This window comes from Haemaphysalis longicornis, unplaced genomic scaffold, assembly GCF_048455015.1.
Source record: "Haemaphysalis longicornis isolate Haplotype H1 unplaced genomic scaffold, Haemaphysalis longicornis Haplotype H1 scaffold_2, whole genome shotgun sequence".
Taxonomy (NCBI): Eukaryota; Metazoa; Arthropoda; class Arachnida; order Ixodida; family Ixodidae; genus Haemaphysalis; species Haemaphysalis longicornis.
Window position 1 is genome coordinate 177,486,499 of NW_027526295.1, and position 27,612 is coordinate 177,514,110.

Below are 27,612 nucleotides of genomic sequence, written 5' to 3' on the forward strand. Positions count from 1 at the left end.
TAAAGTGCTTGGATTTCGAATGGTATTCAGTTCTCTACTACAATGAGCCGCTAGATACAGCATGAATTGTCTTCACATTTGCCGTTTTTGCTTCCCGTCAACGTTTTGTTCCCTTCAACTTTGTAATGTACCAACTGCCCAATCCACCCTTTTAGAGAACTGAAAGGGGCCCTACAACACTTTCTCAACTTTCTCTTAATCTTAAATGCTTACAGAGAGTAGTCAAGCAACACATCCAGTATTTCTAGTAGTGGGTCGCAAAGTACCTCATCCAAAAATTACTGCTCTATGCTTATCAGATAATTTAGAAACCAGCTCAAAATATTTTTCTCTCTTTCCCTCTCTTAGCGCTCTTACACCGCTAGATTTGCGCCATTAGAGCGGTGTAGCGGCTGTTGTCCGGCTTTTCTTTGGATAAAGCAATAAACGCCCTCGATGGCCACTTTACAAAAAAAGTCACTAACCCAAAGCAGAATCTGGAAGGCGTATCTGCTCGGCTACCAAATCACGCAGGGCCACTCCCGGCTGGTGATAACTACAGCTCTCGCAGTGCTTCCAGACGCGAAGAAAAGAGCGAAAACATTTATAAGAGGTGTTGCAGAGTGCCTGTAACACTGCCAAAGAACGCTTTCACTCTTTCCTTCGTGCCTGGAAGCATTGCGAGAGCTGTGGTTATCGCGAGCCCGGAGTGGCACTGGGGGATTTGGTAGCCGTGCAGGTACGCCTTCCAGATTCTGCTTCGCTTTTGTTACGGTTTTTCTTTATTTGGCTATGCAGAGCGTTTATTGCTTGAGCTGAAAGGAAACCGGCCAATAGTCACGGTATAGAGCGAGAGACATCACTCAAGCGAGCAAACAGCGCTCAGACCTATAGAAAGAGAGGCAAATTTCTCCTGCAAGTTTATCGCTATCTATGGGTGTAAAACTAAATTTTTGCTGAGGTTCTTTATGATCCCCTATTCTAAGTACATTAATGCGCTTTTTTATTACGTTCTGAAAGCGATCCGAATTTGTGAAAAAGTTTAAACGGTGTTTCAGGGTCCCTTCAGATTCACGTGCAGGCGCCAGCCGCTGCGGCACTGGCCACTCACGCTGGTTTTGTGTCTTCTTTTCTGTTTTATTTCTCACCTCCGCACCCGTTCCTGCGAAACCGATATTCGACAAGATCCCGTGGAACTTCAAAATCAGCCGCTTTTCCCAACGTTGTTTTTGCCATGAGAAGTACTCAGAATGTGTGCCTTAATGATTAAAAAATAGTCAATATGCAAGTACGAAGCACACTTTACGTCGCCGCAGCAACTATGAAAATTCCTCCCAAATTTACCAACACGCTACTTCAAGCACAGCTTCTTGCCCAGAATGTACACAACCCAATGGCCTGCAGGTTGTGGCATAAACGTGCGACTCCCTTTGATTTCGACTGGTGACGCCGAAAGAACTGCCGGGTCGACAAAGCGCGCACCTCCCGAGAGGGGATCCGCGACAAGCGTAATCACTCAATGGTACGGCCATGCCAAATTGCGGCTGGCACTATCTTTACAGCAGCCACCAGCGCCCGGCTATGACGGTTATAAAGTGGCGGCGGACACCCGCGCTCCACTGGCTCGCACAGGGAAAGAAGCGGCCGGAGTGGTTCAGGAATTCGCGATTGTCTGGCACTCATCCGTGACATCGCGACGAAAATCACGTACGCTGGCACAAGGAGGACGTGCGTGTGATTTCTCGATCTGCTGCTCTGGCTGTTCAGAGGATGCCTTCGGTCATCACTGCCCTCCGGAAATCCGCAGCGTCACGCACCTAGAGCAGTGAGTTCGCATTATTTTTGTGCCAATGTAGACTGGTTATGTGGAACGGAGTTTCATAATTGCAATGAAGATCGTGAGGGGGGGGGGAGCCACCCTATGAGCTTGCCTTAGCAGGAAATGCCGATCTGAAGCAGGTATTAAAGAAATCGATTATCACGCTGTCGATACGAAGGGGAGGTCGCAAGACAGAGAGCCTACCGAATGTGACAGTACGGCCAATCTGTACGAGTTGGTCGCTGTAGATGCTTACAGTCTCTACCAGGCATAACAGAGCCGGTTGTAGCGCAGTACGTGTTTTTGTATTTTGGAAGTATTTCTGCAGGAAGAAGAAGAAAGTCGTAGTATACTCGGTTACAACTCAAGAACGGCACCACCTTATGTAGTGTATCACTCCGCCAAAGCGCCGGACCCGTGACGTCAGTGCGCGGGCGTTTTGAAAGGGGTTTGCTATGAATGCGTGATATCGTCTGCCTTGTCTCACACAGTTTGTTTGTCGTCACTGGAGTTGTTTATAAGCATATTAAGTGCAACAAATCACGGGAACCGCTCACGCCATGTTCAAAATATTCCCAGTAACGCCCTACTTGAGCCGCGCGGAGAAACATCCGGGTACGGTGATAAGGCACAGCAGCAACATTTTTCGAACAAGAAAGGTCAGAGGCCATTGTGTGGAAGAGGAGTAAGGGAGGGAATTCAGGCGCCTTCTAACAGGACGAGGCAGCTTCGCAGGGGCCTAAGTGAATTCCAGGTATACTGTCCATGCTAGGCCACTCCTGGTGGAAAATAATCCTATCATGTTCAGCAGCAATTTTCCCATGAAATTGTAGTCTACTTAATTTGTCTTTTGATGCAGAAAGAAAAAAAAACGCTTTAATAAGCTCGTGAAGTAAGCTCGAACAGCCGAGTGACTTGTTACACCGTATGGGTGAGAACACATTCATTGGCACGCATGTGGACAAGTACGCAAACCCATGCACTTTCCAACTGCACACGCCCCTGTAGAAGAAATAATCATATTCAAATTCTCTGGATAGTTCTCGAGTTGCTCTGGGGTGTCCTGGAGTGTTCTGAAGCCAAGTGTCCCAAAGAATAGTTACGAGTATTTGCGCTACACGGCTTGACACTCCGGAAAGTTGTTGCAGGCATAAAAAGTTGCAGGCCTGGAGAAACCCACGCCGTGGTGGATGCGATTGCAGGACGATGACACTACGATGACAGGGCTTCCCCGCACACGCATAGCTGCACGATCTGCTAGGAAACCGATGGGTGGAATTCACTATTTTTCCTTCCTTTGGGGCTTTTATTAAATTATTGTTAGGTGAGATAGAGTGTGATCCCACGCGCAGTGGCATGGCCGCAGTGAGATGGAGAAGGGATTGTGTGACCTTTGGCAGGCACCGTCTAACGCCGGAAGATGTGTGAACACCCCGGCGGGGTCTTTAGCGTGGTTAACGCTCATAATTATGAGGACCGAAATGAGGAATGTGGACATATACCCCAGCGAGTAGTAGTCACGCGTTGTTGGAGAATTGAGAGAAACGAAATCCGACAATCAGCTCTGGCCGCCCTTCCTGCTGGCGTGATAGCAGAGGTGAGCATAATTTTATTAGGTGCCATTTAGTTACCTCGTAGGACACTAAAAGAAAGCCGTGCCACCGTTTACGTCGGCAATTGTATCATCCGCAAGAAAAAATAATCACGGGGAAAATATTTCATTGAACCATGCGTGACAGTAAACGGATTATTAGTGTGATGAAACTGCAATAATTTACTTTTTGTGGCAATTGTTAACGTACTGAGTTACTTTTCACGCACTTAATTTAGTAATGGAACTAATGACGTATCATTATAATTTCAGAAAACAGTAATTCATCACTTCCGAAATTATTTTAGAAGCCCACTGAAATCAAAATTTTGGTGACGGCTTTGAAAGCTGGCCTTAGTAGTGGAACGACGTGGTAGAATAAAGAAGTCTGGAAGCCATGCCCGGTGGTGAAGGTGTGTTTTTGCGCGAGAGATCGGCATGAAGGGAGAGATATGGGGTTACCCCCTCATGTACCATGCACACAGATGTGTTCACAGCTTCGTGCCAAATTTCAGGCTTCGAGGAGCCCTTCGTGAGGCTTCCGAAGGAGTAATGCCCGTCCACAGGTTCTCCGCACGGAGTGAAGTAAATGCGCTGGTATGGGACGTTGGATGCGCATGCACCCTGCTTTTCAGTACACAAAAATGGTAGCCTTGTATTTGCCTCGACGTCGGGATCAGTTTGGCAACGCTCTATATCTAAGAAAGAAAGAAAAAAAAGGTCACCGGCTTGGCTGCGCCAGTTAGACCCTACCAACTTGGCTAATGGGTGCGTACTTGTAAAATTGTGAAGTGCGCGCAGCTGCACAACTGAATCAAGGGACATAATTTCGCCAAGCGGTGTGGCCAGCAAGCCTCAAAATGTGGAAGGTTGATTTAACGGGACAGCAGGGCTCGTCGCGAACGATACAACTACCACCTGCTTTTAAACGAATTGAAGAAACATCTCGTCGCTTTTTTGTTTTGCATTATTTAAGCTTCATTCACGCGCCTCCACCCCGAAGCCTGTTTACTTATAACAGTGAGCTGGGCACTCCGCCAAATGCCCTAAGTGGATGGTGTGTCCACTGACGGGATTACAATTACTGAACGACTGAACTGATTATGACGGGATTACGATAACTACAAGCTACACAGGATAGTATTTATGGCAACAGTATCTAAGCAAGATATATTTCATGGACCTCACCCCAGTCCTCACTTCTGAGCAGCCGTGTTTAAACTACCGTTGAGCACCGTCCCTTTCTCTAATACTGCCTTCATGCAGCCGGCCCCACCTGTTAAAACAGCAAGCTTACATTTTAAGTGCCACAGTTTACTGTGCTTCGTATTTCTCCTTTGCTCATGTATTTCTTGTCTTATTTTCGACGCACTTTAGCTTTGTTCGGAGATAGCGGGACGCACCAGGCAAGCATAAATATTTGTAGTCATTTTCATTCGCTCTTGTAAAGCTTTCTACGGTATTTTGAGTCTTCAGATAAACTGTTAACCAAACAGCTCATCCATACAGTCTTAGCACCGTTTCGTGCTCTGTCTTTGCAAGCTTAAAGCTTCAATTCGAGTCAACATCACTAGATCGTGACTCCGTCCACACGCGTTCCAGTTGCCAATAGCTGGCGTTCACTCCACCCCCGTCCCTTTTGTTCTTATTACAGCATAGTCTCGGGAGAACACACGGACACTCCTGTGAGCAACAAAACCGGCAGGCATGGAGTTCGAGAAGGTCTTGCGGGAGATCGGGGGTTACGGCCTCTTCAACAAGACCATTGTGACGGCGGCATTGGTCCTTTCCACGTGGCATGCGACGCTATGCTACTTCGGCCAGGTCTTCATCCACATCACGCCTGCCAGCCAGTGGTGCTTCCCGAACGTCACAGGCGGGGACTCCTCACCGCCGGTTGACGTCACCCAACTGCCCAGGGGAAGGTGCCAGGTGATACGGGGTTTGTTCTTACGGTGATGGTGACAGGTGCATTGCTTATAATACGAGCACCCATTGGCTGCACCGCCTCTGTCCTCCCCTTGCCCTCCACATTCTGGCACTAAACCTTGTCACGCAACTAATCTTGTGCGCACATATCACTAAAATCTATACGTGTGCACAGCCGCAAAAAAACATTGAGGTGTTTCGTTGGCCAGAAATCAGGATTGCCAAATTAGGTTTTTCGTTGTAATGTTTCGCTTGCAGCGGCTACCTTAAAAGTATTCGCAAAAGAGTTAATTGAAGGGATCACTCTACAGGTTGATATCAAGTGGACAATTCCTAAAGCATCGATGTAGATGATAGTTATAGGTTTAAGGGGTCGTTGAATTTTTGAAACTAAGAGTGCTAAAGTAGATGAATAAAGCTAGCAGGGTATTGCCTTTTTTTAACGTGCGCCCAGGCGAACGAATCAGGGTGCAAAACTTCCATGTGTTAAGATGTCGGTGGGCCCATTTTTATGTCAATTTGAGAAAACCTCTTAGATCTGACACAGCTTTCGTAAAGAAGCCTTACTACATTCTCCCTGTACGGCCCTCTGAAGATTTTTTGTGCCTTCCCACTCCCCCCCCCCCCCCCCAAAAAAAAAAACGCCAATGTAAACTGTTTGGCTGACATGAAACTTTTGAAGGAAAAAAATCTTAGTGAGAGAATGCTCATGAATGCGAATATGCGTATATTGAATACTTTATTAAATATATTAAATACAAAAAAATTTGCCTCCCGCTTTCCTGTGCTACAGGGCATTCCCATCCTCAAACAGCCGCGTCCTCCGGAACTATTGCAGGTCCTGTGGTTGGGGTCAGACGGCCAGTCCAGTAACGACTCACTACTGCCCGGAAGCGGGAGCGAGCGGACCACGTGCCCAACAGGATGGCACTACGACAACAGTGAGATCTACACCACCGCCACCATGGAGGTGAACCGTCACTGTTCCTGTCTCTCGCGTGCGTGCGCCAGCCTCTAACTCCTCCTGCCATTCACATCTCTTTCCTTGCATGGGTCTTATGAACCATGCAAAAGTTATATTATCGTTCTGCTGCACCCTCTTTGCTTTCGTTGAAACCCCGACACTAAACGCAAAGATAAGTGAACGCAGCACGTTTTTCACGCCTGCACTTTGCGCATAGCCTGTATTTCACGCCTAAGAGCCTACTAGCATGGGTCTTGTATAGTACAACCAGGTCCCTAAACTGGCGCATTTTATTTGAAAGAAATTCTGCCGGGTCACAGCCTCGAGCTATAACCTGACTAATCAATGGCCCTTGTATCGGCAGTCCTTTTACAACGGCAGACCTATCTCAATTGGCATTTCCTGGCTACCGGCATTGTCGTCGTTGTCAGTGTCCGGCTGCAGCAAGTTAGAAGCGCAGTGCAGCAAAGCCCACTTTTCAAAGCCACAGAATTTTCGAGCTAAGACCGCAATCTCCGCTGATGCAAGTAATAAAGTAACCTACGTCCCCGTCTGCGTGTCCGTAACGAGCGTAAGCATGATCATCACATGACCCATAAACTTCCGCAAGTGGCATTTAAAGGGCATCACAGGGATGCTCCATGGCCATTACCTCGAAAAGGCTCTGTTATTGGAAAGCCCGGGGTTCGTGCAAATTTCTAACGGCAGACGTCATAACACAGAGTAAGTAGCGCCACCACCGATGACATCAATATCCTTTGTTGTGCAGCAAGAAAGAATTGAGGGCGCAACTAGTGGATCACGTGGTTAGTGAGAGATTTAAAAGGGCCAAAAATTGCATAAGCACCATGGCAAAAAGGCGAGCGACGCGATGGGATGCTTGGGAACGACGGGTGCTTCGTCATACGCATGAGAATCTAACTTATTTAGAGGCTGTGCCTGTAGGGACGCTGAATTACTTTTCAAACCGTGCTGCGACCACGTAAATCACCGAACGGACATTATAAACTAAAACGTTGCAGTAATCTTTCGCACACGGGTGTTGTTAGCACAATTTACGCAGCTCACAATGTGTTTGTGCTTGTTTTAACTTCACCGGTTATGAAATCTGGTGAATTCATTGGTCGACAAATATGGCTATCGCTACCTGTTTCTGCACGATGAAGCATGCGCTCACGGACGACAAGAAAACAAAACAAGAAATTGCATACAGGCGGCCCCAGAAATACGAAACCTATATTTACTCCCCATTGTAAACAGCCTGCTGTATTGGGAATCATATTAATAAAAGAGAATTACTACTTCTCGTCCATTATCACGCGACTAACCTGCAACACCATTCCGTAATATTTCAGCCCGAGGGCACCGCTTTGTAACTGCGATTAAATTTATCTATGTTACGCAGCCTAATGAATTTTAGAATGCTTGCCAAATATTATGTGATGGCGAACAAGGGTAAATTTTCTTCGCGTAATAACACAACTTGCGCCCTTCACGCCGATCTTATCTATCGACTGATACCAAGTGTAATTTGAAGCTAATTTAGATCCACAAGAAACAGCGAAAAGAAATGAATTTAACACCTTCAAGTAAAAGTATTTTGAACGTAGGCTTATCAATAACGTTCTTCGTGCCCCCGACTATTTTTTTGTGATCAAACGGGGTGTGATTTGTCTAAAAGTAGCTGCGTTAAAACGAGGGTGGGGAAATTTTGCTGGAATCTTAAAGGTACTCTGCAACACTTTCGATAAACACTCTCCCTCTTTCCTTCGCGTCTGGAAACATTGGGAAAGCTATAAATATCGCCAGCACGGAGCGGCACTGCGTGATTTGCTTGTCGCAGCAGATGAGCCTGCCGTTTCTGCTTTGCTTTAGTGGCCTTTTTTTAAGTGACTATCGAATGCGTTTGTTGCTGAACCTCAAGGAAAGCAGGCCAATAGCCTCTACATCACTGTAATGAAATAATTCGAGTGCTCGAATGACGCCAAGGCACTTTTGAGAAACTTGAGAAACAGTGATAAACTTTTCTTGACCGAGATTCTGAGTTAGCTGATGGGCATACAACAGTAATTTTTGGCTGAGGTACCTTGTGACCTCCTATTCTGAGTTGTGGACGTGTTTGTGGGCTACGTTCTGAAAGCATTTAGGATTTACACAAAAAATAAAAAAGTATTTCAGGCTCCCTTTAAGGCCGCTGCAATTCCGGGTATACATGTTAAACATGTGAGCAACAAGAGACAAACACAGTTTTTAAGGTGAAATGAAAGATATTGCACATGTATTCCGTTTTTAAACTTGGGCCACATGTTCGTCATTACGGCTGGACGTTCGTTCATTTGAGTCGCAACGAGCGGTGCAGCCGTGATACCCGGTTTGTGTTATTATGCCACGACGAGGAAATTCTTCGTAAAGTTTATGCTGCAATGCATAGCACCACAACTCTGAGGAAGACTCCAAGAATGGAGCTACCCCAATTTCTATGCCGACCTTACCGAAGAAAAGCATCTTTGAAAAATACCTTCAGCTTCGTCAGGTTCTCCGGCGTTCACGGGGAGAACCGCAGACATACGCATTGAGTATTGCTCAAACCGAGACTTTCTGAGCTCCACTTAGCCGTAAAAAGCAGGTGCCATAAAGTGGCGGATGAAAACTCACGCAAGAAAAAAATTGTCACGCATTCTTTGCGACAAAGTGTTCAAATATAAAAAACCACGCATAAATACGTGCGCCATAGGACATGATTTAAGGCCTGCAGTTCTGTAGCCGTGTAAAGCAATGGTGAAATTTTAAATTAAACCCTTCACTTCAACACAGCGGCCAGCAAAGCGACGCGTATTAGTAGTAGCGTCGGAACTATTTGCACTTATCTTCATCCGGGAAAGTTGATTAATTGGTTATGCCGTTTAACCCGTCGAAACTACACAGTTTATGAGGCCCGCCGTAGTGGAGTGCTTCGAATCAATTTTGACCACCTGGGGATCTTTAACGCGCGCCAAAATCACCAACACACGTGCGTTTTTTCTTTTTTTTAGCCTCCATCAGAAAAGTGGCTGCCGCGGCCGCGTCCTTGGGCTCAGCAGCACAACGCCTTAGCCACTGAGCCAACATGGCGGGTCATCCAAGAAAATTCGGGCTGCTTTTAGCGACCAGCTGTCTTGAAACGATTGAAATAAAATGGTAGTATACAGCAGAAATGAACGACCTTCTAACCAAAAAGCTCAAACGTTTTTTTTTTTTTTTCACAAGCCTTAAAGGGACCCTGCAACACTCTTTGAGCAGTACAAGTAAACCTGCGCGACATTTAGATTGCACTGCCAGGAATACCTCAGCCAAATATTACACGTGCACGTGGAGCGGTGAGCGCGCAAATCGTTGTGAAAGACGCGGAAAAACAAACCGCTCTCTCTTCAGTTGTCCTCATTATGCATGGCCTAAGGGACGTCACACAGGCCATGGCTGCCCGATCGGCTGTCACTGGTCAACTTCGCGGCTAGATTCTCCCATTTCCGTCGTCGTCATCGCTGTGTACGAACCTCTTCTATGCCTGAACCTGTAGGCACAGTTTTGCCGTTTATTTTGTGTTTTGAGTGCGCGCGGAGTTTGAGTGATGAGCTCAATACTTCCTTTTCAACGGGACCACTCGACTACAAACATTTATTGCTTCAAAAATGCCCTACCAGCCCCAGCGCGCACTTGCGAGCAGGCACCCATGCCTGCTTTTTTGTGGCACCAGACCGGAAATAGGAACCTCCGCGTTGCGGAGAAAAGGAGAAAACTACCCGGCATGTGATATATCGAAGGCCGCCGAAGAGAACGCCGCGAGCCGCCCCCCTCTTTGGGAGAGAGCGCGCAGCTTTCGTCGCCTTGTCCGCGCTCGAGTTGAGAGGGAACGATTATGCGCGATTTCTCATCGCGCGTAGTTTCGTTAATTGTGGACGGATTTTCATAATTCTTGCGGGAGGAGATTTCTGGGACAATGGACTTTATCCCAAAATACAGTACTAGTAGTCGATGGCAAGTGTTGCAGGGTCCCTTTAATGGTGCGATAACAAAACGAAATTTCGTTTTCCTGTTCGAAGGTTACTCCGCGTGACTTACTAAGTGCTTTTATATACAGGGTGTCACCTAGCATCCAGAGGCAGGTCACAATAGTGAAAACGTGATAACACTTGTGTAAGTGCGCCTAAACTGTTTGTTTTAAATCGTTTATCTTAATCTGTCGACTAATATCGTGCCTTTTCTTTCATCCGCATTGCTTGCACGCAGAACGATTGGGTGTGCGGAGATAGCTGGAAGATGTACGCAGTACACACAGCCTACTTCACAGGCTCCATAATTTCCTACCTGATGTCTGGATTTCTAGCGGACAGGTAAGTTGTGCAGAGGCCCGGTGTGGTGCTTTTCCTTCAAGCTTTTATAGCACTTTCGGTTTTTTGCGTGGTGTTGGCAGGCTAAAGGCAGCGACATTCAAAGTTAACCGGTAGAAATTGTGCCAGCTGGTACATTTGTGCAAGGTGGTACTTCTGCTCTGTAGAAGCACATGATCATAAAAAAGGCTGCACTCTCGAGCTGTGTCCTTTTCTGTGAAAGCACGGTACATGTGTATCATTGTTATAAGAAAGCACGATCCTCCATAAAAAAGCGAACAGGTAATGAGCGCCGCAGACCAAAGTAGCATGCGGCGGGGTACTGATGTAGTGCACCGCTATTTTTAGCAACCTTTAAAAAAACCAATTAATCTGATGCGTTATACCTGTACACAAGATGTACTCTGGACAACGAAATATATTCACTCCTTAGCCCCCATAATCAGTCCTCGTAACCACCCAAATAGCTGGGTAACTCAAGGCCGAATATGAACCCCAATCCCTTCCAACATTTTGCCCAACCACTTCCCCGCTATGCTCACTGTTGCAACCACAAACCAATTAGAACCTACGCAGTGACGTTACGATTTGGGGTAGCAAAGCAATCCAGTCCTTCAGGAAGACCTGTTCAGAACTTGTTAGTTGTCCCTCAAGCCCGCGCCATGAGAGCGGGAACACAGAAGTACGTTGTGGTATAATCAAAACTGTTAAGCTGCTCATAACAACTACTCCATTTTCAAGCTAAAACTAACAGCCCATTGGTAACTAGTTGAACGCAGATTAATGTTCACGGCTGTACGTAGCAATAGGATGGCAAGAACGTTTTCTGTAAAACATCCTCTGACCAAATTGACAGCTCTGCCTTATTATTCCCTTCCGACCCAAGTCATCACCGAAACGAACATTGAAATACAGAAGTTTAGAAGATCGTCAAAGCGACAATAGCTATCTATACCGGAAGCCTCCACCCGAAAACGCCTGGGCTGACTATCTCGACACAGTTTTTCTCCACACTGCTTCCAGCTTCTCCAACCTCAGCGCGACGAATGCATTCATAAGCCCCTACCCCCAAGAAGTTCTTTACCGTACTTCATTTCTTTCGGGGCCAGAAAAAAACACACATACAGAAAAATGAAACAAAAAAAACCCAACCAGCGCCTACTACTCCATGACGGGAAAATTGGGTAAAGTTGTATTTTCTTTGATGTTCCGTAAATGACAATATTTCTTGGTGTTTCTGAGTTTTTTCATTGGTGTTTCTTTATGAACCAGTGTGTTATGGATTCGCTTACAGTTCATTCTCCGAACCTGTTTACAGCTTATGTAATTTTTGTTTGGTGATTTTACTGTTATGCAATGTAATCGTTAATAGTCTTGACCCTCTCTTCTAAGATTTCATAGATGCATTGCTTTTCATGTCATCAGAGTACTTGAACGGGCTCATGCGTAGAGACCCTTTCCGTACCAGCAATGTATTACGGGTAAAAAAAAACACCCAAATTGTATGTTTCGCTTTCCAATCGAAAAGAAAAATAGGAAAAATTTACTTACTCTGAATAATTAGACCAGGAAATATTGACATTTCTCCCACTGGAGCAGAAAACACATCGCACCGCGAATGCCATTTCCGTAGTTCGCACCCTAATGGCACCATGGATATTCGGCAGTAACACTTGACCCTTCCATTTGCACGTAATACTCGAGACGGACGTGAATAAACAACTACCTACTAAGTTCTTTTTAATGCGTGCATTCTTTGCCGAGTACCCCCCCCCCCCCCCCCCAGTCAGGACCCTGTAACACCCCGGATTTCCACAAAAATGGAGATATCGCGGAAGTTCCACATGTGATAGCTGTAATGGCGCAAATGGAGGTGACTGGTCACACGGCATTTCGAAAAACTAAAAAATAAAAAGGATTAAAAAAACTACGGAAAAGTGCGAGACCTGTAACGCCCTGCGCTTCCACAATATGCATATTTTTGACAAGTTCATCCCGTAATCGTTATAATACTGTAAATGGAAACAACTGATCAAACAAAATTTCGAAAAACAAAAAATAAGAAAACTATAAAATAATTACGGGAAACGGCGAACCGTGTGACGCCCTCCACTTCCACAATAATGCAGATTTCGCGAAAGTTCCGAATGTATTCCTTATAATAACGTAAAAGGAGATAATTGGTCGGACGAAATTTGGAAAAACTAAAAAAGAAACATAATTACAAATTACTGATTTCCACAATAATGCAAATTTCGCAAAAGTTCCACCTGTAATCGTTTATTAGCGCAAATGAGATAATTGGTAAAAAGAAATTGTGACACACTAATAAAAGAAATGTATAAAAAAATTACGGAAAGTGGCAAACCGTGTAACGCCCTGCATTTCCACAATAATGCAGATTTCGCGAAAGTTCCAAATGCAATCGTTTTAACAGCGTAAATGGAGATAATTGGTCGGACAGGATTTAGAAAAACACAAAAATTGGCTGGAAAAGACTCATACTCAAGGCAAGCGGCTTAAGAATGCTACGCATTAGTAGATAATTCTCTGAATTTCTGCAGAATTTTTTTTATGCGAATGCGTAGCCATCCAGTAAGGCATAAACGAGTACAAAAGGGTCCATGCCCTTGCTTTCGGAGCTTCCTAGAGCAACCTCATTCCCTCGCCAACCAGTAAGTACAGGCGAAAAACCCGGGAAGATTAACTACTGTCCCCATATATTACTCTCAGCCAACCTACCCTAGTTTTCCCCACCGCCTACCTATAGCACGGGCTTTTCAAACTGATAAGTATGTAATGAATTACCCAAAATTCAGCACTCTACCTCTTTCCTGACGCACCCACCAACGGCCCCGACTCCGGGAGGGGTGTCACTGCGTACACAAATCTTCTTGTGGGGCTATTATTGCCCTTGAGCTGAAACAGTAGCCGCCATCTTTGCCGCACCAGTGGGACAACCCGCACCGAACTCCTACCCGTGCTCCAGCCTCATCGTAGAGTAACTTAATTGTTACGTATACCTGAATAGTCTACAACAGTTTTCTGTGTGTCTGTCTGCTATTTTAGTCTATACCGTCCATACTAACTGAAGCTAATGCTTCTCTACCGCGACCCTTCTTTATGTCCGCGCATTCCAGGATAGGCAGGAAGAAAACTGTGATCTTGGTCATCCTCCTCGGTGCAACTGGCAACCTGCTGAGCACCCTGTTCCCCAGTTTCTCCACTTTCCCGATTTGGAGATTTCTGACTTCCATGGGATCCGACACCGTGTGCACCACCATCTACGTCATCGGTGAGCACGTCACGCTGACCGATGGCAAGCGTAACCCTAGCTTTGTAAAGCATGTACCACCATGACGCAGAAATTAATCTTTACACGTAGGTCTAGAAATTTTTTTGCCATTCCCATCCCCCTGACTGCGACATATCTAGTTTGTTGTTCGCGAAGTGTTGTATCTGAGAGTCTTTAGAGTTAACGCGAACGCGTCACGTCATTTCCTTTTCCGGGACCGACCGAAGCTTTGCACTAGTCGGAACGTTTCCCGTTGGCACAACTAACTGCCTAGCAGTTTGCCCTGTTATGCATTGCTTTTTTCTTTTGGTCAGGTACATTTTTCAGTGTGCCTGCTAGTGTTCCAACCTCTTTTATTGTGCAGGCAGTTTACCCTTTCGTGTCTTACCCTTCGTTGAAGAATTGCAGAAAAGCAAGAGAGGACGCTACAGGGAAGCGAAGCTACACTTCGTGCTACCAATGTTTCAGTGCACGGGGTATCCCCTCATGTATCCCTTCAGTGCACGGGGTATCCCTTCTTTTATGCCATATGCTTCGGTGTGAATTACCTGCTACAGGAACAGAACTTTACCTTTTAAAGCGAAGATTTCAGGCTCTCACTAATGATGTTAGGCTCTCACGGACGTCAGGCTCTCACTGATCTCCAGCATGCCCTGGCGTCCCTCGAAAAACAGCACCGGAGCGAAAGCTGCGGGGCGACGCCCTCCCTCACAGAGCAGAGGCGTCCAACCCCGTAGCGAGTAGCGAAGGGGTGTTCCGAGTAGGGTCGACGTCGGGATCGACGAGTGGCTACGTCCGGGTGCAGTGTACACACTGTGTCTTTTGCAGCCATTCAACAAAATCTTCATTCCATTCCATTTCATTACGCCATAGCGTCCGCTCGCTTCTGAGTTGGTTCGTTTTGTGTTTGCCTTGATTTTGGAAAGGTTCGCGTGACTACATGTTTGTCGTTTCGAAAGAGAGATAGTCGATATATTGTGTTCTCTGACCATGATAGTAGTTTATATGTCATTCAGAACATAATAATTACGAAGCCCATTATTACTTTATTTTCCACACGTTCGCTTGTTAGGCGGGATTTCGGAACGTAAATATACTCACTCGTACCCCCGAGTTTGTTTTTACTGGAAGTCGGTGGAACTGCGCCCATACTGAACTTTTTCTTATATTGAAGCAATAACATTTTGGAGTACGTTAACAGTAATGCAGTAGCTCGGTTCGGATTAAATAGAACACATTACATACTACCCGCTCGAAACGGAAAGTTCTCGACTTCGGTTAATGCTGTGTACGCGAACTGCCGAACTAAGCTCTAAAACTACTCCGTTCGCGCATCGCATCATGGCTTGCAGCCCTCGAGTATACCGTGAAGGAACGGCGAACGCTGGTCGCCTTCTTGTGGGCTGTCAACTGGTCTATACCGGCCACCGCCCTGCCCTGGTACACCTATCTGATCCAGAGCTGGAGAGGACTTCTTTACACCAACATATGCGTCGACGCCGTTCTACTGGTTTGCATCTGGTGAGTGCAGGAGTATGCGGTTTCTCCGTGACTATCATCAAAAGAGCAGAGCGTTTTGATTAATGCTAACGAATATACTGCATAAACTATAGCATATCTAATTGTTTCACTCTTTCAGTTGTATAGTATAGGGTCCCAGCTACAGTATAGGGTAGTATAGGGTCCCAGCTACAGCAGTTGTCGATATTCGACTCTGAGCATCTTGGGCGAGTTTGCCTCTCTCCGTGTAGTATTCGCATCGCCAACCCGGGGCGATATTTTGGTACGTATCTGTATCTTGGGCCGTGAATCAGGCTGGAAGGCAAACTACGCCGTAGCTGTTCGATTCCGGGTGACATGCGTTTCCCAAGAATATTTTAGAGGTGAAACAAGCTTGAAAGAAAAAGGCCATAACTGTGCGTTCATCCAAGTGCCTATACGTGCTTTCCACTCACTCGAGTATTTTTTTAATGCTGTGGTCTTTCTTAACCTAGGCAAACGCTGCAATTTCGTCTGTCTGTCTGTCTGTCTGTCTGTCTGTCTGTCTGTCTGTCTGTCTGTCTGTCTGTCTGTCTGTCTGTCTGTCTGTCTGTCTGTCTGTCTGTCCTCCAGACCCTCATGCGTCTGTCTGACCGCTGGTTACCCTCCAGCGGTTCAATAATCAATCACTGGGGGTTCGATATATGTAGTTATTAGTAGAGCAACTGGCTAGTCGTAGAAACGTGAAAGATATCCGCTTCCAAGACTGCAACACATGTACCTTGCGGAGTTCTACGTGGGAGTTGCAATGCTGTCGCACCGGTGTCTACAAGGGCTTCAAGTTGAAAGTGTATCTGAATTATTAACTAATTTGGGAAATACAAATATAGGCAAATTAATCAAATAGGGGCGACTTAACCACTCACCGGAAGAAACGCTGTCGTTGTTCTACTGTCATTCGAGGCGAAGTAAGTGTATACGCAGACCAATTTTTAATATCTCCGTGAATCGTAATTACAGTTCAGACCTTCATTGGAAAGCCCAGCAATGCTTGCCTCTTTACAGCTGAACTTTTTTGTGTCTTTTTGATTGATGAATCCTCGCACCACCAAAGCGATCACTCCTGACTACGACAGGTGGCTTCCTGAGTCGTCTGGGTGGCTGCTCTCCGTGGGTAGGAAGAAGCAAGCGCTGCAGACGTTCCAGAAGATTGCCCACTTCAATGGGAAGGCAGTCACCGAGGAACGCCTCGAGGAGCTGCTCCAGGTGAGAAATTTCCTACACAATACACGAGGGAAAGTGTTCAAGTGCGGTAACGTATTTACTGAAAGAAACGTCGATGGAATACCTGCGTCTGTTGTCATCCCCGGACCCCGAGATCACTTTTTGTGTAACTAGATTTCCGCCTCACACATTCTAGTCGATGCATCTTAAATATATCATAAAGAAAACTGGCATTTTTTTTTCGAAAACTGGTATTTCATAGCTCATTCAACTAAATTTCATTCCCGCAGAACGTTGTGTTCTCACAGAAAAAGACACCAAGTATTGACAAGCTTTCAAACTTCCACTTACCGAGTTGTCGTGTTGGTGCAGCTCTTTCATTCTTTAGCCTTAAAAGTCATCGGTGCGCAAATCGCGTTAATTAACTCTTGTAAGTACATTCCAGTAGAGATTGGACTGCTGTTTAAATTTATACGCTGCTGTATATGCAATTGTTTTCGTTCGAACAGCCCGTGGGCCCACGATTGACAGAATATGCTTTGAAGCTCCCCTTTAGAGAAGTCTGCTGCACGTGAAATGGTATCGATACAAACATTTTGACGTTTTCGAAAGCGTTTAATGGTTTGGAAACAATTTACTGGTTTTCAGAGAGTCAGCATTTTCGTGTGGGTAACTCCCAACCTATCGAGGGCTCTCCATAATGGTGTTTAAGTCTTCACACTACCAGTTTCAACACTTCTATCAATAATTTCTTTTGCCGATTCCCCATATCTTTGCGTTAAGGATTAACTTTAAAGGCCCATGTGCCGAGATGTTGTTAAAGGTACAAATGACATCTTGGTCGGAGAGGATGCGGTGCGCTTTATACGAAGCCACTTGTCTTCAATTGCAAAACAATATTACAACGAATAACGGAGTTTTCAAGAATTTATTTCCGAAGGTGAAGCGCGGGTTGCGAAAGTACAGATGAAGAGAAGAACTAAATATCCCCGTAATCTTTGCCCTCAGGATGATGTCGCTAGTCCTTTAAACGTATCCACCGGAAGTAACGCTTTATTGTCTCTTACTTCATTGTGCAAACACCATAAACGCGTACTCTACGACACATGCACTTGTAAGTCGGCGCTTATCGGCACATGTGCGCATACGAGAGCCCACCCCCGTGTGTAGCAAGCGCGTCGATACCCTTCGCCAAACTTCACCTGCTCGTCTGGAGCGGCCGTCCGGCTTCTTTCCACAGGAGACCTAAGTCATCCTGTTTTGTTTGTAAGTAATCAAAAGCGGTTGTAGCGCCACACTATATTCAAGCGTGTCAAATCACGCTACAGGCCTGGGCGATAGAGCTGTGGTGCACTAACAGTCCCTGCAGTGTGTCTGCTTACAGGCGTATAGGGCTCCGATGGACTCGCAAGCGCTCTAGAAACGCGTTCGTGTTGTTGGTCCTTTGAGTAAACTCATGAAGATAACAGCGGACGTACGATCATGACCGTCATATAAGGTAGATAAGTCACGGCACTTGTGGATACATGTAAGAAAAGCGCAGTAGCTTTCTGCGCATGATACGTGATACATCTGTACATGATACTCCTTCGCGGATGATGCAGGCTTAAAAGCATTTACATGGTCTTATTGCTACCAAAACACGGAGGGAACGCATACAGATGCTGGCAGAAGAGTGTCGGCTATAAGTTTCATTTTTTCAATCAAACTTTAAATATCCAAGTTCTAGGAAGTTCGACAGGCCGAGGCAACACAGCAACTCCTCCACTAAGAACCCCACCCTTACCCCTAGCGAGCGATGGGAGATCTTGCTGGCCAGCCCCGCCTTGGGGGATCAGCTATGGCTGGTTACCAGGGGCCGGGTGGCGAAGGCAGCATATGGAATCCTGTGAAGAGGGATCCACTCTTATCCAGCGCGTTTAGCGCTGACATGCTATGCAATTAAAGTTATTCCTCCTCCTCCTCCTCCCGGTATATGAGGCGTGCTGTCGTGGAGCGAAACAGATTGAATTGATTTTGGCGACCTTGGGATCTTCAATTGAGCCATTGTCACGGGTGTTATATCGAGTATGCCGAAGCACTCCTTATGTTTTAAGGGTTGAGAAAGCGCGAGGGTCCAATTTTCGAACCAGTTCTCCAACTATAACAATAATATCCTTTCCATTTTGCATGTTTCTTTTTTTCTCGGTTACTGTGGCTCGGAATATACCCTCGTTTGATTCTTTAAGCAAAGAGAACACTGAGCGGGGACGTACTTTGTTACCATCCTAATCGGTACCTATGTTATTAGCATGTTCAGATTACTCATTTAGGATTCAGTACACGACTTAAACACACGTTTTAAGCCGAAGGCCACAACGCATTCACCATGTGGTCCACCTTTATCCTTTTACCTTTGTGTCCTTTTTTCTTCTCTTCGTTGCTATGGCTGGTGACATAGCCGTGTTGGCATCGCTAAGCAATGAGGAAATTTAGCACTAACGTACTTTACTCCTCACGTATTTACATCTGTAGGGTCTTTTTAATGAGTTGCCGCCTGGCAATATTCCGTTCCAGGATAGGTACAAGCCCACCACTTCCGGTGCGATGACAAACGTTGATTAAATGTGTTGATATGCGCGTCCCACCTCCAAACCGACCTAAGATATACTAAATCAATTTTAGTTACGAAAATAATGCGCTGAATTGAGCTAAGAGAACATTTTACACTAAAAAATCCCGCTTTGGAAATATATATTAACATTTCTGTTGCTAGTTCCAAAACTCGCGATTGTATACGCTAGGCTATACTTATGCAGAACAGCGGAGCTCTTTCAAAGTTGGAAGAAAGGGTAAAGGGACGGTTATAAGTAGAGCAGTAGGTGGTGCTGGGTGCGCGCAGGAAATGCCGGGCTTGTAGCCACAAGGGAGCGGTATCTCGCAACGGCCTGACCCTTCATCCCCTTCCCTTAATCTTCATATCCGTGCATCTTGCGGATGACTTGGCACTTTAACGTTGTTGGGAGTACAACCAGTATACACTGGCTAATTGTCGTACAATTTTGTTCCACAGGACCAGCCCACAAAGGATCCTGATGTCAACGGACCGAAGCAGGGGACAGGTTTCTGGCAAACGACTCTAGCCGTCATTAGGTTCCCCAGACTGCGCAGGATTGTGATCCTAGCTTATCTCGGATGGTAAGTGCGAATTTTGCGGTACGGCACCTAGCCCCACCGAGCTGGATCACAACACAAGGGCAAGTCTTGGGCTTCCCTTGGAGAGAAGTACATTGTAGCATCTTCTTTAGGTGCAGGCTTTGTGCGCAGCCTCTTCACGATTACTCGAATATAATGAACCAAGCAAAAAACCACGAGGTAGGTGCATGAAACCAACCGCATACTGCCGCCGCAATATAGGGAAGTAAATCAAATTTTGTTCGTTTAGCCTACTGAAAAAATTGCACCTGTCAGCTGCCTATTCGGTAGTTGTCAAGTTTCGGTGCACGAACACCACAATGACCGGAAGCACGTATACACAGATGGTTCTGTGACGGCCTCAAGCTCGGCAGGTGCGGTAGTTATACTATCAGAATCAACCAAAATTCGATTCTGTGTCGCCCATGTCACACGCTTGACGGCTACTGAACTTGTAGCCATCCGTGAAGCTCTTCAGTACATTGTGGAAGCTTCCCCTCAAAAATTGTCTATTTTGACCGACTCAAAAGGCGTCCTGCAAAGCTTCCAGGCAGCCCTGCGCTACGGCCCTTTGCACCAACTGGTGATAGAAATTCGATAATTATTCCACCAGGCTATCATAAAGGGCCACAATATTTTATTTCAGTGGTTGCCAAGTCACTGTGGCATCACCGGCAATGTTTCGGCTGATGCAGCTGCCCGGACAGGCCATGACAGTGAAAGGACCATCTTGCTTCCGCTTTCAAGGACTGATGCCGCAAGGCTGCTTCGGCAGTTCGAGCGCAGGACCTCCATTACTCAATGGAATACACCAGACTTTGTGCATCCGCGCCTCCATAACCAGGACCCTCTACTCCAGCGCCGTCTTACGTGTGGGCTGCCTCGATCACAGTCTACTTTACTTTGTAGACTGTGGTTGGGAGTGGCTTTCATAAAAGCGTACTCCTTCCTCATCGGGATGGCCAGTAGTGCCCAGTGCGACGCCTGCGAGGTTGAAGAGATAATCGAACATGTGCTTTGTCGTTGCCCGCAGTATTCATCAGAAAGACGTGTTTTGGCCGCCGAATTCAACCGATTGGACAATCAACCGTTCACACTAGAGACTATTCTAGGACACCGAACCCTACAATCGACTTCGCAGAAGGCAACAAAAGCCCTTTTGCGTTTTAAGAAGGAAACAGGCTTAGCCGAAAGACTATAGTGCCCGCAAAGGGAATAAAGTGTGTGCGCGGCCCTGCTCTTTTCCTTTCTTTTTTGCCTGCCCGCTCTTTCATCCCCTGCACACCCCTTCCCCGGTGTCGAGTAGCAATCCGGGCCCTAAGACTAGATAACCTCTCAGCCTTTCCGTTTGCTTCTCTCTCTCTCCTCTCTCTCGGTGAACCGAAAGATTGCACATGCACCATGAGAGGCGACCATGTAAAGTGTTCAAGTAGGACACAATTCCAGTGGATCTTTTTTTTTTCAGGACGGAAATAAAAAAAGCAAGCTCAGAAAGCACACAACGTTGTGCCACCTGCTAGCCGCGATTGCAGCGTACGCTTCAGCAGGAAGCTATATGCGTAACCTCTGTTCAACCATTAAATAAGAACTTCGATGTGTCGTTGGGCACCAAACATATCTGGCTAGCTGCAGTAGAGGGGTGCTAACGTGGTTGATGATACAGTTGAACACGGATATATCGAACACGGATATATCGAATTATTGTCTATATCGAACAGTGCAAACATCCCCTTGAAAATCCCATGCAAAAGTATAGGGCTGTTGTGCGCGTGTATCGAACTCCTGATCACGGGCAAATTAGATATATCGAATTCCGCGCCGAAGGTTCCCCTGAAAGTTTGCGTCCTCTGATGGGGTGAAGTTGATGATAATGTTGACTCATCGCAGGCGCTGCCTGGCTTGGTGAGACAGAGGCGGCGTCCGCGGCATTATGTCGCTTCGATGGCTTTCAACAGCTAATTTCACACTAGCACGAGGGGCAGCTCCATGATAGCTAGAACGCGGATAGTGGTTGGGGCGAAAGGACATAAAGAAGCAAAAGAAATTGACCGGAGGCACTCTTTTTCTGTGATTGAGCTGTTTGGTGGCTCGTGCAGGGGGACCAATGCGGCGTTGTATGTTTGTTTTGTACAAGGCATTCATTTCGGAGCAACGAAGGCGGGAATTCGTCGCGTGCAGGCTTCTGAAAAGATGTTGGTTGAAAAGGCGTTCGGAATTCCTCGAAGTAGTTTTGAGGGCGATGAACCCATCAACGTTGACGTAAAGGCGAATGCAGCACAACCCGCCCCGGCTATTCCGGAGCGTGTCGGGTGCAAAGCGACTTCGTTGCATGCCTCCAGATGGGGGAGGTGTTCGGTTGGGGTACTGAAGATAACGGCACTCAGCGCCTGACAACGTTCCCAACCGCCTGCTGCAGCCGAGGTTACGTCGGCCTTATTCTCCTGTGCTGTGGCACAGTGTACAGCGCTGATTTTCTCATTTGTGCGTGTTTGTAATCTTGAAGACAATTTGGCGAACTCTACGACGCAGAAGAAAAAACAAGCGAAGCTCAAAGACATTTCAGTGATAAAGAAAGTGCGGTGGTCATCATGCTGCGGTTCGAATTTTCCGTGCTTTAACGGTCAAAGCTGCAAATTACCGTTTTCCACGACTTCAGAAAACTCTCAGTGATGTGTGGAGTTGTCAGATAATCTTCAGATAGGCCTTTTTTATATATCGAATTATCGATATATCGAATTCTTTCACGATCCCCTTGGAGTTCGATATATTCGTGTTCGACTGTATACATATCTGTACCGTTTCACCGTGACTTTTTTTCTTTCGTTGCCAGCTTCATCGTGTGCCTGTGCTACAACTCGAACGCTCTCGGCCTGGGCAGGCTTGGCCTGAACCTGTACGCCGTCTACTCAATCGCCATCGCTTTCGAGCTGCCCGTTAACATCCTGTGCATCACGGCCTTGGACATCCTGGGCCGCCGGTGGCCAAACGCTGGATTCATGCTGCTAGGGGGCGTCGTCTGTCTACTCATGGCCGCCATTCGAACGGGTATACGTACACGCGCGTCCATTCGGTCTCAAGAGGTTTTGGTTGCCTCTTATTTCATAAATACGAATATTTCAGTCACCGTCTGTGCCTAATAGATGAATGGTATGGAATGGGTATTTTCACTCAGAATTTTTCAAGTACAATACGTGTAGTCTGGAAAAACCTCCTTCCTGCACTCACGCATAAGCATACACGCACGCACGCACGCACGCACACAAATCTCAAATATCCTTACGTCACAGTTGAGTGCAGATTCTGCTAAAGCATAGGTGGTCGCCCAAATTAAAAAAAACACACACTCACACACCGCTGTTATTAGTGGCTGTGCCCAACGCAGGATATTTTTGGCGGTAGCCACTGACAGTACGCTGCTTCTTCTGTTGCCGGTCGTTCATTGTAATTGTTAACACAAACAATTCTGGAACACAAAGCATGAGGAATTCGCATAAAGTCACGAGGTTCAATGTAGAGAATCAACACAATAAATTCTTGAAATACAGTATGCAGCATCCGCAGAAAGCAAGTCACATCTTTGCATAGTGGTTCCTATACTCGGGGGCAACATTCTTGGGCAATGCAGTCAAGGCTATAGAGCCGAACCACCACGTCGTTTCGCTGAGCAACTGGAAACAGTTGAAAAAAATAACTGTTTCTAGTCTTGCAATAATAATGCCACTAAATTACTAGCCAGAATATATGAAACAGAAAGCATTACTTTTAAGATTTTCTGATTTTTTTATTGCTGCCTTGGCCACTGGCGTGGCATAGGTACTCTTTATGGCGTCCTCATCGACGGCCTTCGGATGCTCGCCACTTCATTCTCCGCATAGGATTTTTGAGAACCTTGAGAAGAAGAAGCTGTTAAACCAACGAATCAAGTGGTTTGAAAAGCGTACTTCCAAGTGACACTGATGCAACCGGGACTCTCCGTCATTTCCGTAATTCGTTCGGTTAGCCAGTTGGACGGTGCAAGCGAGCATGTGCGTAAGCGTGTGTGTGCGCGTGCTGCTCTTTCTGTATACTGCGCCGCCGTTATGTAAGCGCGCTACACATGTTAGGGTGCAGCCCAGTTTTCAGCCCCAGAAGAGATTGCAAATTACTGCATGCCGTTAAAACTGCAGGGGCTCACAAAATTTTCACTTCTGAACACTACAGAGTTCGATGGTATAGTCCACGGTCGGTCTGAGTTCTCTAGTGAAAGCACTGGCTTTTTTTACAAACAAATTAAGTGTGGGGAAGGGGACACAAATATGCCTGCATTCTCGGTGATCGTGGTTCAGTGCACTCAACCACGGAGCTCGTCCGAAGAACTGAACTGTAGCAAACCCGCATCTGCCACGCCGAAAGTAAAACTGAAACCAGTTTATCGGGAACTGCTTTGGCGCAGTAACACAGAGCAGTTAGCTCCGTCGCCTCCTCCCTCTGTAACTTTCTCTCCATTGCTAGAGAAAGTTGTCCCCGAGTATAGCGGCTTGGCGGCCTTTAAGGGCTTCTCACTCAGCCTAAATAGGAGATGAAGAACGCAAGGGGGACGTGCAAGCATATGCATATGCTTGCACGTCTCCCAACCCCAATTGCATTCATTAATAAACCATGAAGACCCCCTTTCCCGCGTTCTCGGAACGAGAGTGGCTACCGCTTTCTAGCGTATTCGGTTTGTATGCCGAAATATTTCAAAAACGTTCCCAGCAAGCGATCTGAAGGGATAGAGCTCGCTGTTTGATAGTAAATTTGTTTTAAACGACCCGCCTCAAACAAGGATAGATTCCTTAATTTGTCACAAGAACCCACATTATTTCGTAAAAATGCGTGACCCGGAGACCAAGCCATCTTACGCGCGTTCCGGTGTGGACTGTTGGGGGCCAGTTATGGTTGGTCTGTTTGCACACGCCTGCAGGGGTTGCCATCAGTCAAGTGAAGACTAATAGCGGCAGCTGAAGGTCCCCAGATAGATCTTCCCTTCCTTCTGAGCGAAATACTTGGCAAACCTGATAATTAACTTTCGCACGGACTTATAAAAGCACAGCGTTGCTGTCGCTCCAAGCTAAAGGCAGGCATGAAATAAAATCCACAAAACCACATTGCAGGGCTTCGAAACACCGCTGTGAGCGCCAACACTATGCTCGAGATGGTCATTCAGGTCTATTTGGCAGTGAGCTTGTAAGTGTACAGCGAGCGCTTCTTTTTTTTTTTTTTTTTTGTCCTTCGTGCGCGGTTAGAATAAGAGTATTTTCTATCACGACACGAGCTGTTCGTGTGCCTGGGTGTTGTTCGATGTGCTGACGGGCTCACTTCCCTGTTCCACACTGCAGAGTCCGAGATGTGGACTCTCCTGATGGGTGTGGTGTCAATGATGTCCTTCGCCGGAGGCTACAACATCACGTTCCAGACGTCGTCCGAGCTGTTCCCCACAGTGATTCGCGGCCGGGTGCTTTTCTTGCAACGCCTCATGGGCGATGTCGGCAGCCTTCTGGGCGCCCAGGTCGCATCTTTGGTCAGTGTGGACTTCCTCGCTTTTTTTTACTTTACTGGCGTATTTACAACTCACCCATAGGCCCTTCAAGCAACCTTTGTATGCAGCATAAACAGCTATGAGTCACTGCGAGATACACTGCAGGCACAACAAGTATTGCTGATGCAGACTAGATGCAAGCAATTGTGCTTTTTCGCGGATAGGCTTCTGTGCAAAGCGCGCCCATTGAGGAAAATAAAAGCGTGCAGTAGACGAAACCTGCACTCCAGCCTTCATACCTTCATGATGGGCACTGGGACCTGAATGAAAAAGTTTGGACGGGTACTGAATGTGGACAGGTCATATACTCTTGCAAGGATGCCTGTAGCAGAGGCAAGCTCACCGGCCAGGTTGGGCACAGTTATCCCTCACTCTGCGTCGTCGTTTGGTTTTGTTTGTGTGCAGACGGAGTACGACAAGTACCTTCCCATGATCGTGATGGGCGTGCTGAGCCTGATCGCGTCGGCGCTCCTCTTTCTGCTGCCGGAGACGCTGAACCAGGCGCTACCGCAGAGCATCGAGGACGGAGAGAACTTTGCCAAGGGACAGTCCTTCTTCTTCTGCCCTCTTGTGTCGGCCAGGAGGAAGCGGCGCAAGGGAACGCGAGGAGTGAGTTGGACGTGCATCATCGGAGCTGCGCTGCTGGATTACTAAAACTGTCGCTGAACGGGCAACATAAGTACCATTGAACTATACTAATCCCATGTTCGGTCGCTGACGTAAAAATTAGCGAATTAATTTCTGACTGATTTGGCGGGCATAAATGAGGCTGTTTTAAAGTGAAAACCTGTAGTTTCATTGATACGAGTTCAAGAACAACACATTAATTCCGTTCGCAGCTCGTGTCATTAATAAAAAATGACTTTTCGCTTACCTAGATATATGTCCACGGGCGTTGCCGAAGAACGCCAAATTAATAACGTATCATTATTCATTTCTCACCTCTGCAGGCGCATGCTGGAAATTGAGGCCTTTTAGTCAATTTATCATCTCGCGAGCGCTGTTGAAATTACTTGTCCCGTGCATGAATGAAACATAACGCTTTTTTCTTATTTTTCCTTTCTAGGAGACGAAGTCGTCGCCGGCCAACAGCGTTTTGCAAGAACGTTTGTGAAACCCTCTAAGTGGAACCATTTTGCTGGGACCTTGGAAGTTTCTAAACCATAGCGGGGGACCTAAGCTCGGCGATACTTGCAATTGATTCTGTCGCATGCGTATTCTCGCGTGCTCTGATTACGCCGCAGCTGATAAAAAGGGGATGCCGCCAATTTGTCCACGCACGCTCCTCGCACGTCAACAAGCGGTCCCAAAAGACAGTGCTTCCTCAACAATTCCCTCTAATATCACTACGCCGGAAAGACAGAATTTGTTAACGCGAAACCGGTCAGTTGATAAAGGTTCCCGCGCAAAGATTGAGAGGTCCATGCAGTGTAATAGATGAAATAACTCGCAAGGAAAAAAACTACCCTCGCTTCATTTTCAACAGCGCTCTATCAAATCGCAAAGTATTAAAATCGAGAGGCGTTCAGACACTCAGCGATCTTTATTCTCTATTTTATGCACTGTGTGCCTGCACGGCGTAACAAAGCCTCCAGTTCATTGAATCTAACCCACGTTTTGAAAGAGGCGGATGACTACAATTGACTACCAACCGTGTTATTTCGGCGTTGTGGCCAACAGCCTAAAGGGAAAGCCAGATAGCGAGATCCAGAACCTAGAGACAAGCAAGAAACGGCCAAATACAACTGCTAGTGCCGATTGCGTCCAACCACTTTCCGCCGTGAGTCAGTGGTTAAGGCGGTGCAGTGGGAGCTGGCGTACAGGACACTGGTTCAACCGTGGTTGAGGCGTCCGTTTTCGCCATGGGGACGCAAAATGAAAACGCCCGTTTGTCAAGACTTAGCGCACGTTTAAGACCTTAAGTGGCCTAAATTAATCCGGTCTTTCACTACGGGGCCTCTCATAGACAGGTGCAGCTTCAGGGCATGAGGACCCGAAATTTTTCAGTTGTGAAAACGGAGTCTGGCTCCAATGCATGTTATTTGGGTGGTAATTACTCAGTGTATTTTAAACGACAGAAGGGATCATTGCGTTATGTCCAAGGCAAGGGATCATATACTAATCACTAGCTGCAATTGAAAAAGATTACATGCACGGGTGGGTATAGACAAGCAGGGGGGGTGGTTTCTATAGGTTTGGGCAACAGTCATCACGATGGCTGAGACGTTCCAAAG

General features: G+C 46.6%; 1 protein-coding gene across 1 annotated transcript; it reads left to right on the plus strand.

Annotated features, from left to right (window-relative positions):
• Positions 1 to 1,573: 1,573 nt before the first annotated feature.
• Positions 1,574 to 26,914, plus strand: LOC144169529 (solute carrier family 22 member 7-like). Its single transcript, XM_077698740.1, has 12 exons — positions 1,574 to 1,804; positions 5,044 to 5,321; positions 6,157 to 6,288; positions 10,549 to 10,652; positions 13,790 to 13,944; positions 15,297 to 15,465; positions 16,560 to 16,689; positions 19,700 to 19,824; positions 22,652 to 22,866; positions 25,179 to 25,360; positions 25,784 to 25,987; positions 26,445 to 26,914. The coding sequence occupies exons 2-12, from the start codon at positions 5,097 to 5,099 to the stop codon at positions 26,490 to 26,492; spliced, it is 1,689 nt and encodes a 562-aa protein (XP_077554866.1). The 5' UTR covers positions 1,574 to 1,804; positions 5,044 to 5,096; the 3' UTR covers positions 26,493 to 26,914.
• The last annotated feature ends 698 nt before the right edge of the window (positions 26,915 to 27,612 follow it).